At 41.2% G+C, this 11,891-nt stretch overlaps 1 protein-coding gene across 3 annotated transcripts; it reads right to left on the minus strand.

The window, feature by feature from the left end:
• Positions 1-2,758: 2,758 nt before the first annotated feature.
• taf4a (TAF4A RNA polymerase II, TATA box binding protein (TBP)-associated factor) lies at positions 2,759-11,823 on the minus strand. 3 transcript variants are annotated; one of them, XM_086086786.1, is made up of 16 exons: positions 11,554-11,823; positions 10,410-11,179; positions 9,245-9,375; positions 8,798-8,917; positions 7,373-7,456; positions 7,114-7,233; positions 6,951-7,040; positions 6,628-6,840; positions 6,398-6,539; positions 6,187-6,289; positions 5,462-5,631; positions 4,955-5,085; positions 4,581-4,706; positions 4,427-4,483; positions 4,219-4,341; positions 2,759-3,930 (listed from the first exon to the last, which is right to left on the minus strand). In XM_086086786.1, the coding sequence occupies exons 2-16, from the start codon at positions 10,918-10,920 to the stop codon at positions 3,772-3,774; spliced, it is 2,280 nt and encodes a 759-aa protein (XP_085942912.1). In that variant the 5' UTR covers positions 10,921-11,179; positions 11,554-11,823; the 3' UTR covers positions 2,759-3,771. The 3 variants fall into 3 exon arrangements, with proteins under 3 accessions (XP_085942912.1, XP_085942909.1, XP_085942910.1); XM_086086783.1 differs by having other exon boundaries at positions 11,495-11,823; XM_086086784.1 differs by lacking the exon at positions 11,554-11,823 and adding an exon at positions 11,399-11,490.
• Between the last annotated feature and the right edge of the window lie 68 nt (positions 11,824-11,891).

The following is an 11,891-nucleotide window of genomic DNA, read 5'->3' on the forward strand; positions in this document are numbered from 1 at the left end:
CATTATGTTTTCCAGGTGTAGCGAATGCTGTTACCTGTGACTCCATGTGGGTCAGTGTGACATCAAGCGAAGCAGCCTCATGTAAGAGCATGTAAGAGCAGCACATGAGCTTGTTTGTTCCAGCAAGAGATTCGAATGTCTCACACTTCTCCATGTAAACCTAAAGTGGAGATGCAACACATTTTCGTACCTTCCTTACAATGACTTTGTAGATGGGGATGCTCCTTTTCTATGTGCGCTGCCGCTGCCTGCTGCCAGACCTGATGTAGCCCCATTAAAGAGGGCAACAGGCTATTAACCCCCACATCAATACTTTGCAGGTGCACACCATACTTACAAACCCATTTCAACAGCAGTCATAAACACCGGTCCTATAATAGCATCTGTGGGCCAAAGCAAACTGCCCCGGTCAACCTCGTGACAAAAGAGTCCTCAAGTCAGCATTAACCCTGGTGCCACAAGGTCATGGACACATAGGAGATGGAGTTGTTAAGAGGTGCAAGCAGACGGAAAATGCTGATGCATGGACCTTAAAAAGTTATCTTTATTTCATAATAAAGGTGGTTATTGGTCAGGGAATTTGTGTATCTTGCTGGATAACAAAATGCAGCAAATTAATCCCAAGGCACTAAGTCAATTCATCTAAATTGCCTTCCTATGGTCATCAGGGACGTGCTGTCATTAAGTTAAATTTTAGATTTCTTGTCCATATTTGACATTGATTTTCTTTATCAATCTAATAATGTCAATGTTTTCATCATTCAAATTAATAAAATTGCTGAATTTGCATATTTACGTGCATACATGGGTGAGAAAGTAAGAGCGGCTGTCTAATATATTTAATGAACATGTGTTCTATTATGAAGTCTTTCTGATCAGCCAGAAAAGTGACTGAACGTGCACAGTGGAGCCAAGAAAGTACTGAGCCGCTGCCACAGGTGGCAGTGCTGAGCTCAATTGGTGTAATGCGTAGAGGTAGTGTGGCAGCTCTTCCCATAGCGCGGATTTAAATGACTAGACTGTCAGTGCCGCAAAATCGCCGTTGGGAGAAGTGAAGCCACCGGCGGCCATTTTGCGTTGCCACTCACTAACGCCACCTAACTATAATACAGTAAATTCTCTGTGACGATTTCACGTTATTTTCTGTCTCTACGGGGAAAATACCATACCACTGTGTATGACATACAGTTTTACCAATACATTTGGGAGAAGTGCTACATGTAAATTTGATTGCAAAGAAAAATACTTTTAATTTTCTCTTATTGACAATTCCAAGCATCACAAGCCAAACTGGTGGTCAACTCGGTGGCTTAGCGAGTGGCAACGTAAAATGGCCGCCGGTAACTTCCGTTCTCACTACTCATTGACGGCATTGTTAGTCCAGTCATATTTTAGTCCGTGAGGATGATGGCTGGCTTCACTTAATTTCAGGGATGCACTCTCAAATGGGCGCTTTCAGCAAGACAAGAAATAGTGTGTGTAAACTGCGATACAAGTCGCAAGTGAAAAACAAAGAATACAAAGCACATCTAAATTATGTAATAGCTGAAAGGGATCATTCAGAAAAAAATTAACCTATAATTCCCTCAACTGTGTCAACTTTCCTTTCAAAAGAGCTGACTTAAACACGTGGAAGTAAGAAAAGAGTGATGTTACTTCACTCTTGTTCGCTCTGGCAAGCTCAGGGTGTTTACCCAACACCCTCAGGTGCAGTGACTGAGATGTCGCTAGGCAACCTCATCGTCCCCCGTTGCTGCTCTGCCTCCAGCACTCAAGTGGGAGCTTATGTGGACTTAAGTCTGAAAGAGCAGTGATGTTGATGAGTGGAAGAGGGATTACCATGAAAAATAATGGGTTGGGTGGAGACACAACGGGTGAGGTCTTACCTGCATCACCACCGCCACCACCAGACAAAGATTTGTGGAGGAACAACATTAACACTCAGAATGAGCAAATTATGTGCACAAAAAAGTACTTTTGCACCATTCAATATAAAATGTGTGCATTTTTACATTTAACTAACTATTATGTTTTTCCGTTTCAGTCTATAGGACAAGGAGATGCCTGTAGTGTATAGTAGGCTACATGTAGCTATTGCAAAGAAGCTAATGCCATCTTGTGGTTTCAATAAATAACTGTCGTTCAAAAAAAATATATAATAATAAGCGTTCCAAACCCGGGGTTCAGTACAATTGTCAAATAGAACTGCGCACCTGGTGCATGTGAAGCTGCTTCCTGTTAATGTGACCTAAGGCGGCGACTGCCACACTGGTGAAAATGCACATTGCAAATATAACAGCTTGATGTAGCAGATGTTGCCAGAGAAGCTAGAACGCCAAGGAACTCAAAAAGACATCCCACCAAAGAATACAGTAGTCTCTTGTTTATCGTGGGGTTACGTTCCAGGGCACCCCCATAACAGAGTCTGCATGCAAAATATATCCTCACATTCTATAGAAGGCTACTGTGGTAAACTATCAGGAACCTGCATGGACCCAATCTTACTCTATTTGAGCTGGGAATAAAATAATTAAATTGCAGTTTTTTGCTAAGGAACTACGAAACACCGTTTATCCAGGACCTCTTGTATGTGCAGGGGCAACTGCTGGATGTTCTGTTCCTTACAAATCAGGGACACGCAGTCGCTGTTTGAAAGCGCTATATAAATAAAGATGAAGCTCGACTTAACAAGCAATCGCTCCATGTTACAATACAATGCTGCCCCCCAGTGTAGCATGAGAAACATTTAAAACAGAAGGTTAGTGCAAAATATTAATTTATTTAAAATGTTCATTTGAGAAAACACATTCGTTTTATTATATGGGTAAATTCTCACAGCTATTAAAAATGTGTAAAAGTTAAGATGCAACATTTACAAATATACACATTTACCAGTCATAGATACTAATAGATAAAGGGCTGAAAAGCACAAAATATATTCAGGTAGAGAAATAACTATAATATCTATGAGAGAGTACAACAGTAGAATGTGGGCAGCTAAACAAAAAAAAATAGGCTTCGACTTGGGAGTTAATTAAATCAAGACAAAAAGTTATTAGAATAGAAGCACTCTTCACATGCTGAAATCTACCAGTACACACCGTAAGTTATTTAAAAAAGAAAAAGAAAAAAAAAGAATATATATTCAAGGTACATGATAAACAATGTATCAAATAAAATTTAATAAATAACTAAACAATAATTCCAAAAAAAGTAAATAAATATGTGTCAAATAAAATCCAGTATAAGTAAGGAGGAGCTATTTACTGCTTTATGGGTTAACAGCAGAGTATGCTATATGGCTTATAGTTAGAAAGGCAATTCAGTAGGTCACACTCTGTGAATGTACATTTACTAATTCACTTAAAAATAAGATCATGATTTCATATAAATGAGTGTGGATTCGGTTTAAAGAAAAATAGTTATTTTCAGTGCTTCAAATTGTAATGCACATACAAACAAGGAACGAGAAAATAAAACTAGTGAGAGCATACTTGCATAATTTGAAAATCTTTAAAATTCATTAATCAGATTTTCAGAGTTCATTGCTGCTCAGGGAATAAATGTGACTTAAGGGGGGAGGTAGAAAGGTGATTCATAATATAGTTACAGTATATACTTTGATGTTTTAGGTCCTATATCTGCCCAAGTGGGAAAAAAAACAGTTTAAAATAATCCGCCCCGGGAGCCTTGTATGCTCTCTCAGTGTGTTGGGAGTGGTTGCTCTCTCCACACACTCGACTCTCCCTCCTCTCTTAGCTGACATGGATCCTATTTGAGAAAGCCTTTGTAGAGGAAATTGGAGCGACTGGTGAATCTCTCATTCTCCAAACAGAAGAGCAAGTCCCTGAGATTGACACGTGTGATGCGCTGCCGTGTAGGCCTGGAGCCTGTTGAAGCGGCACCCCCTGAAAGATTGGGGCCTGATCCCTGCGGGGCGAGACAAATGAGCAACAATGACTTTATGGACTGTTCCCATGCTAACACAAACATGGTACATTATTTTCCAAACAACCGCTGTGGTATGATACCTGCAGGATGGAACAAGAAAAACTGAGAATTGTAATAAATTCTAATTGCACTAATCCATACTACTCGTGGTAATGTGGCTTAATTAAAAGTACTGCAGTCAAGTTCACCTCTGCTCGTAAAATTACTGAATGAACTTAGCTCTCCAGAAAAAAAATTCAAAAAAATAAAATAAAATAAAAAGTTCACCTCTGCTACAGCCGTGGAAGATGGCGATTCTGGAATCTTCCTCTTCTTTCGAGGGCCAATGGCAGCCAGAGCCGTCTGATTGGCCTCCCTCTGTCTCATCTGAGCCAGCTCCTGCTGCTGCATCTGAAAGGACGGAATAACGCCATCAACATAGATTGATAGATAAATTACTTACGGTAATTTAAACAGATGGATTGACTCCTCGCACCTCTTTCGCTTTCTGTTTCAGACGGAGCTGCTCGGGGTCTTCTTGACGAGCGCGAGACTGCGTTGGCATAAACGAGAAATATTAACAAATCTGTGCCCATGTGTTATGTTTGACTACCCTTCCTTTCCTGAGGTAGAGGGCATTTTGAATATACCTTGGCTGCCTTTAAGAGAATCTCTCTCTCCTGTTCCTCCTTCTGCTGTTTCTCTAACTGATCCAGCTGTTCAAAGAATTTCAGCTGAGAACGAACATCACTGTTCTGTTCATGCCTGTCGTCCTCCTGCCAGTAGAGAAGTGTTCGGGTTCATTCAGTGATACAAAAATGTTCTTCAAAAGAGTTGTACTGATTATATTTTATTTGTGAGTTGTAAAATTCAGTCAAACAACTTTTTCAACCATTTTGCCAAAAGCACAGAAAACGTCATGTTGAGTGTTTATCCCCCAAAAATATGTTTGCAACCTGGTGCAAATTCTAAACTATGGGGAACCACGGACCTATTTGTGGCAGTGCTAAAGCTATAAACAGACCTTAAAATTGCCGTTTTTCTGCTGTGCCACGAGGGAAACCCTTTCCAGCAGATCCCGTAGGCGCTGCTGAGTCGCATGTGAGACGTAATTGATCACCTCTGGACCGAAGTCGGTCACGCCATGCCTGCGGCCTGAAGCAGAAGGAGTGACGCCGTTATACCTTTGAACACCATTAGGAGCTGCATGCACAGAATGCTAGGCTTGCCATGGACAAAAAAAAAATACGGAACTGGACAATCGTGAAAAAATACATCAAGCGATTGACCCTCGTGCGTACATTAAATAAACTCACTGCAATGGAAAAACTGCAACCCTGGTGTTCTTATCGGAAATCAATCTTTTGAGGCACTACATATTTTACTTTTTTTTATCCTGCCCGAATAAAAAAAGGAATTCCAATTTTGCATACAGTACCAGTACTGCAATGCCAGCAATAATATTTTATGAGCAAAGACACACACAGGAGGTTAATAGCAGCACGTGATTATAAGAGGTCTCGTGTCTCACCAATCTCCAGCATTCTCCTCTGTAACGTGGCGCCAGAAAGAAAAGCCTCATCCTTACAGGAATGTGTCACTGCTCCCACCAGTCCTGAATTGGTTGCCAGGATATTGGCACTTTCCTCGGAAAGGTTCACTCCAGCCATGGAGGCCACATCGTTGATGTCGTCGTCGTCTCTGTGAAAATAGACGTTTTAAAATACAAATTTTAAGGGAATAGAAATGTTATTACGGAAAACAACGCTTTGTGTTTACTTGAAATAACAGCGTAAAAAAATACACATCTTTTTTTTAGGGGGAGGGGGGGGGGCAGTAGATTTAGTGATGTTTGTTTTAATGTCCATTCCCTTCTGCTGTTAAAGGGAACGTCAACCCCCAAAAATTCTTTACAATAATATGTTCTATGCAGCCCCACAAGTCTAAACATGGTCGACTGAAAATGACATCAGTTGCTCAGGGCTCAGGTAACAACCAATCATGGCTCAGCTTCAGAAAACACATGAACCATGATTGGTCATTACCTGAAGCAACTGTGGCTGTCAATGAAAAATGACACAAGTGACAAAATGGCCACCTCATGAGATGGCTAAAAACCACAATATTAATCAGAATGCCATGTTTAAACGAGTGGAGACACATTCAACATATATTATTGTAAAGAAAATGTTTACAGTAAACAGTAAAATTATTCCGTGAATACATTTGTTAAATAAAACTGCTTCATAAGCTTACTTAAAAGTACCGCCTGCTTCTTTCAGCCTATTCTTTTGAGCTAGAGTCAAGACTGTGGCCGAGTTTTGTCTGGAACCAGCTGGCACCTCCGACTTCACAGGAACTGCAAGAAATTGTGAGACGGACAGACAAATGGTGTAAATGAAAAACAGAAAATGTCACCAATATGATAAGACAGCACAAAAGTCACTTTAAAAAGCAATATGCTCACATGGGTGCAGCTCTTTAAGCTGGACCTGTGGCTGTCCCAGCATGATGCGACCAGGGGCCTGATTCCTGAGATTCACCATCGGGGACACGGCTAAAGGAACCTGAGGTCTCAACATTGCTCTCTGCTGCTGAGACTGGAGGACCTACAGAGAGGAATGTCCATTACTTCCCGGAAAATGGCTGGACGTGCGCTTTTATTGTTGGAGATTGACATTAGTGGCGGGTATTTACAAGTGACGGTGTCGGTCCAGGCTTGCTAACATTTGGCTGAAGCTGGGGTCTGTTGATTTGAGCGGTGAGGCGCGGAGCAGGGCTGCTCAGGACAACTGTGGTGGGGCTCGGTGAGGTGGACAAGACAGAACCAGTGGTTGGCTGGGTTAGCTGACTCTGCTGGATAAAGGCTGCCGAATCTGGGGTCAGTTGCCTCAAGGCAGGAAGATTTTTCTGTACACAAAGTGACAAACATGACTCTGGTCATAGAGATTCTATGGATGAACGCTTAAGATTTGCTCGAGGAAAACAAAAATGAAGAGAAATAACGTAAGTCACATTACCTCAAGGAAAGGCACTAGGTACGGCTGGGGCGATGAGTTGAGCTCTTTATATAGTCTGCTGGTGAACTCTTCAGCTTCCAGTTTATTCTCCTGATGAAAAAGCTGATGTGAACATACATGTAGATGCCATGAACACTTTGTATGTACCGTCCTCGTCACTCACCAGCAGGTCTTTAACCAGCTGTTTCACACTGGCAGCTTCAGTTAATCGCTTGCCAGTGCAAGTCAGCTTGATCAGTGTAGACAAGAAGTTCCTACATTTGTTCACATTCTCCATCGTTTCCTGACAGGTGTAAAGGATGCATTGGTTCACAGAATGAATGAATGAATGAATGAATAATACTCATAGCAGACATCATCTCTGTGGCACGTTTGCAGGGCTTTTAAACACAGATGTTTGCCATCCCAGTCACATGACTCACTTTACTCATTGTAACTGACGTAACTGTGGTCCCAGCTGTTTGGTTTCTTCGGGCCATTCCTGGCATTGCCGTCCCCACCGAGCTCTAAGGGGAGGGAGAGAGAGCATTGATGATCATATTGGTTTAATTTTGTGAACCTGTTTGCGTAACATAATGTCCGCAGAACTACTTTATAACGGCTGTGCAGAAATCTCTTGAGTTGATCACTTTATTTGTGTATTTTCCCATTTCTTTTTTTTCTTTTTAAAAATCAATTATACTTTCTGCAGTCTTTCAAATGTTAAAAATGAAATATTTTTTTATTATCAACCTTCAAAATGTTTCAACATTATATACTGTAATTACTGGGATTGTCCCGATCTAATTTTTTGCACCCGAGTCAATGGGTTTAGACTGTATGCCGATACCACAGCAATGCATACAGTAGTTCTCAAACTTTTCACACCAAGTAACACCTAACTCAACCCATGACACCTCTTTATATGGCAATACTTGTGCAACAGTGGTTTAGATTAAGTAAACCAAAAAAATATTTTTATAGCATAAAAGTGGTGTGGCACAAAATAAGGATGTAAGCAAATTACATTGAAATATCCTAAAAAATCAAATATATTTTATTTTGTCAACGCCACCCGTAACTCGAAGTAACATGATTTGGGTTTTTTTTGTTTCATATTTGAACAAATAGGTTCTGTCCAACCAGGCTTAAAATGTTGCAGGTTGAATAAATGACAAGCATTTTTGTTGAATCCCAGCACTTGTGGGGTTGTGGGTATTTTTTTCTACACCACACAAACTCAAAACTTTTAGTTGTGCAATATAAAACTAAGCTACTTAGAATTTGTTTGCCCTTCGTGACCATTAAAAATTAAGTTTAAAACATCAGATTTTTTTTTTTACTCGAAACCAATCATCTGAAAATTACGTGATCAACCCCAATTTCTGATCACATGATCAGAGCGGGACAACCTTGATCTCTAAACTGACACCATTGTGTGAGGTTGACAAACTAAATGCCAGTACAGTATTAACATTACATTATACAGTGCACCAAATAAATCTTATTCTCAGTATTTGCATTTTTTCCAACTTTTTTTAAATTAAATATTTATGTGAACACAAAAAAATTACAAGGTGTGTGAAGTTCCCATTTTCTTATATTAAAAAAAAAAAAGCAAACAGACAGACAAACTAGAATGTGGTCATCACAGTAATGTAACAAACTAAGAAACCTGTTTATAAAAAGAAAGAGAAACCACCCGACACCAATGTTACCAAAGTATCTTTACTTTTTAAACTTTATATAGCGGAAATGATCACTCTGAATGGCCTGTGATGTGGAATGTTGCCATTCTGTGGTCAATTACCGGCATCATCACTAGATTGACATATACGTGTGAAATGCATCAAAACAGACTAGAGTACCTGAAGGACAGGAGGTCTATGAAGAGTGGTGGTGGAAGGCAACGATGTTGGAGTTGGACAGCCCTGTCGGATAATGGTGCTCGGAGTTGTTTGTCTGCTGATGATGGTGTTTCCGGGAGCCTGGAAAAAGGCAGAAAGAAATAAGATCAGTTTTTACCTCAAATAATAATCAATTAATTAATCATCTCCAGAATAATTATACGAGTCTGTTTTAACACAATAAAATATTAGCGTTAGCTTTAGAAATTGTTGATACAGCTCTTGGCTCACATTAAGTCGTGCACATTTGTCAAGTGCACACTGAAAATGATTCATTATTACCTATGCTCACAACTTTTCACCTAACCAGAAATGACTTCCATGAACTATGGAGGAGCAAGCGCAGACTTAAAGTAGAAAATCTCAACATGAAATCAAACCAATTAAAATATGTGATTATGATACGACCTGGCCTGGAGGCATGTTTGGTGGAGCAGTTCGGGGTGCCATGCCACCCAGCGCCTGTGCCTGCATCTGGGCCAGCGCCTGTTGAGGAATCATCAACAGCTGTCCAGCCTCACTGCGTACAAGCACCATCCCTGAAGAAAGTCGGAGAATATATGTTAAAGTCCAATTCAACAGGTAACTATAAATGCTGCTAAATTCATGCTGTAAATGAAATACATTGGACCCCTGCAAAATTGCAGTTCGGTACCTGCGGATTCACCTATTTGCATTTTTTCTTTTCTTTTTGTAACCCCAATTTTTTGTGCCAAACACTTAGCTTATTGGCGGTATATAGAGATTTTTTTTCAAGAAGTCCTTATCCCGGTGCATTGCAACGTTCTTCTAGGAGGTGGGAAATAGCATAAGTATAAATACTGTACTTTGTCTGGGCCAATTATTGTGCCGATTTTAAGTATTTTGACGAATATCGGCGTTGTTCTTTTAAAAAAATCAGATGGCCGATAACAGATCACTGATTTAAAACGGTGTTAACTTCAGGGAACTGTTCATTTAAGTTTTCAGTTAACTTTATGAGATATTGTTGACACGGGGAACTCTTTGCACTTTTTGTTTTGTTTGAACAAAACAAAACGTTAAGTCAGAGTTTAACATTTCAGTTATTAAAAAATTTAGATTTTTTTTTTCTAAGAAAACTATAGGGAACTATTTACTTGTTTAAGTTTCCTTTTAACTTTTTAAGAAATTTTGAGTTCCTCCTTTTGAAAGCAGCTGTATTTTCTACTCTGGTCAAAACAAGTTTGTTACTTTTTTTTAGTCTCTGTGGATAAGGACGAAATGTAAAAAGACGTTTAGAAAAAGAAAAAACACTAGCACTGGAATGTCTAATCTGAAAAAAAATATGCAGGCAATGTGTTTTTTTTCAGATGCCATGAGCTAATTTAGGATTTATTTCTCAGTTCACAACAATATAAAGCTATGAGCACAGTTTTCATGGCATAATAACCAGCACAGACTATATTTTTTCTTAGTACAATTCCAAACACAAAGGTTAATAAAAGAGGGGAATTATTTAGTGTTCATATGTTTTTGTTGCTAACCCTAACCCTAAGTTAATCACAATTATATACTGTAGCACTAGTCAAGTGAACAAACAAGTTACACTCACCAGGGGGAAGCTGGATGTTATGTATACTGGGCTGCCCCGGGGATGTCAGAGGGAGCCTAGGTGACATTATCTGTTGCGTCAATGTTTGGATCCCACTTGGACCGGCAGCTGGAGGAGCACTAACAGCGTCAGAAGTGACAGACTGCTGCGATGGAGTCTGTATGTTGCTAGCGTGGGGCTCTGCCTTAATCGCGGGCGCCACCGCACGTATTCCGTCACTGTTCCCGTTCAAAGTTGGACCCAAGTGCACGGTTTGCATAGGAGGCCTAACGAGGGTCACGGTGGCTCCTGATGTCGGGGTCACGGTCGGAGCTGAAGCGATGACACCTTGCGAGTTCGAAAGTGGCGTCTGGATGACAGTGTTTGACAAGGGGGGCACGATGGCAACGTTCGACCCCTTGGACAACACAGGTCCACTGCTACTGACAGATGTCACAAGACAGCTGTTATTACAACTTGCCACTGTCGTCCTCACAGGAGGCACAGCACTTCCTGAACTGTGACAGTTCATAGTTGGTCATTGAATGTCTGCGCAGAGTATGAGCCCACTTCCTCCTGACGAGTGAAGATAAGTCACAAGTCACACCAACACTGATAATGAGTGTTTTGCCAGCCTCGTGTCCCGTGGCAAAGTCCGCCGACGAACCATGGGGACGTCGTTATGTTGACGTCCCATGCACTTCCAACTTGTTCGGAGCAGAAACAATAAGGAAAGTGATGGGGCTAGGCTTTGGCGCATCTACTCATCTTCCCTGCCAGCGTGTTCCTTCCTACACACGGAGAGCGACACAGTATTAGGAGTTACAGCATACCTGTCTGGCTATCTTCTTGAGCCAAGTCCCAAATGGACGTTAGCGCGCTACGAGCTTGCCCAGGAGCAATAGTTAATGATCAAATGTCTCGTGCCTTCCCCAGTGGTTATTGTGAGACAGGAACAACTATTGTGAGTCTACGGAGCGTTTAGCGTGTCCGACTACGGATTTATTCACCTCTGTGTGTAATTTAAGATCATCCAGCAGATCAGGGACAGCCGCCATCTTACTCTCCCGCGAGCTAGCGAGAAGTGAAGCGGGTACTGTACTTACCAACTGACATGCGCATGCGCTCAACAACTTTGGCGTCTTGTTGGAGGCACTGAGCTGACCTGTGATTGGCTGTTCCGCTGCGTAAAAGGCGGTCCTAATGGCTTCAACTGTCATTCCAAAGGATTGGTTACCAGCAGTAAACACCGCCGCGGTCTCCAAGTGTTTTCGTCAAATACCGCGTCCCAGACGGCTTGTTTGTACGGCTGCGTTAGCTGCCCCAATTGCGAATTCCCAACTGTGACTTTTAGTGAGTTGTCAGTATGTTTTACAAAAATAGGAACTGTCCTTTTTCGAGAGTTAAGCACGGTCGAGACGCGGTGCAAGATGGCTCCACTGGCTGTAGGCAGAAAGTGAAGTTGCTGTAGTGAAGAGGCGGAGTGGGCGTCACACCCGCCCT

Source organism: Leptonotus elevatus, chromosome 10 (genome assembly GCF_054856555.1).
Source record: "Leptonotus elevatus isolate MCC_2025b chromosome 10, RoL_Lele_1.0, whole genome shotgun sequence".
Lineage (NCBI taxonomy): Eukaryota > Metazoa > Chordata > Actinopteri > Syngnathiformes > Syngnathidae > Leptonotus > Leptonotus elevatus.

Coding starts and splice junctions, on each gene's coding strand:
- taf4a (XM_086086786.1), bottom strand. CDS start 10,920: ATGAACTGTCACAGTTCAGGAAGTGCTGTGCCTCCTGTGAGGACGACA. Junction 7,234..7,372: donor CGTCAGTTACAATGAGTAAA/GTGAGTCATGTG, acceptor TACACCTGTCAG/GAAACGATGGAGAATGTGAA. Junction 4,484..4,580: donor TTCTCTTAAAGGCAGCCAAG/GTATATTCAAAA, acceptor ATGCCAACGCAG/TCTCGCGCTCGTCAAGAAGA.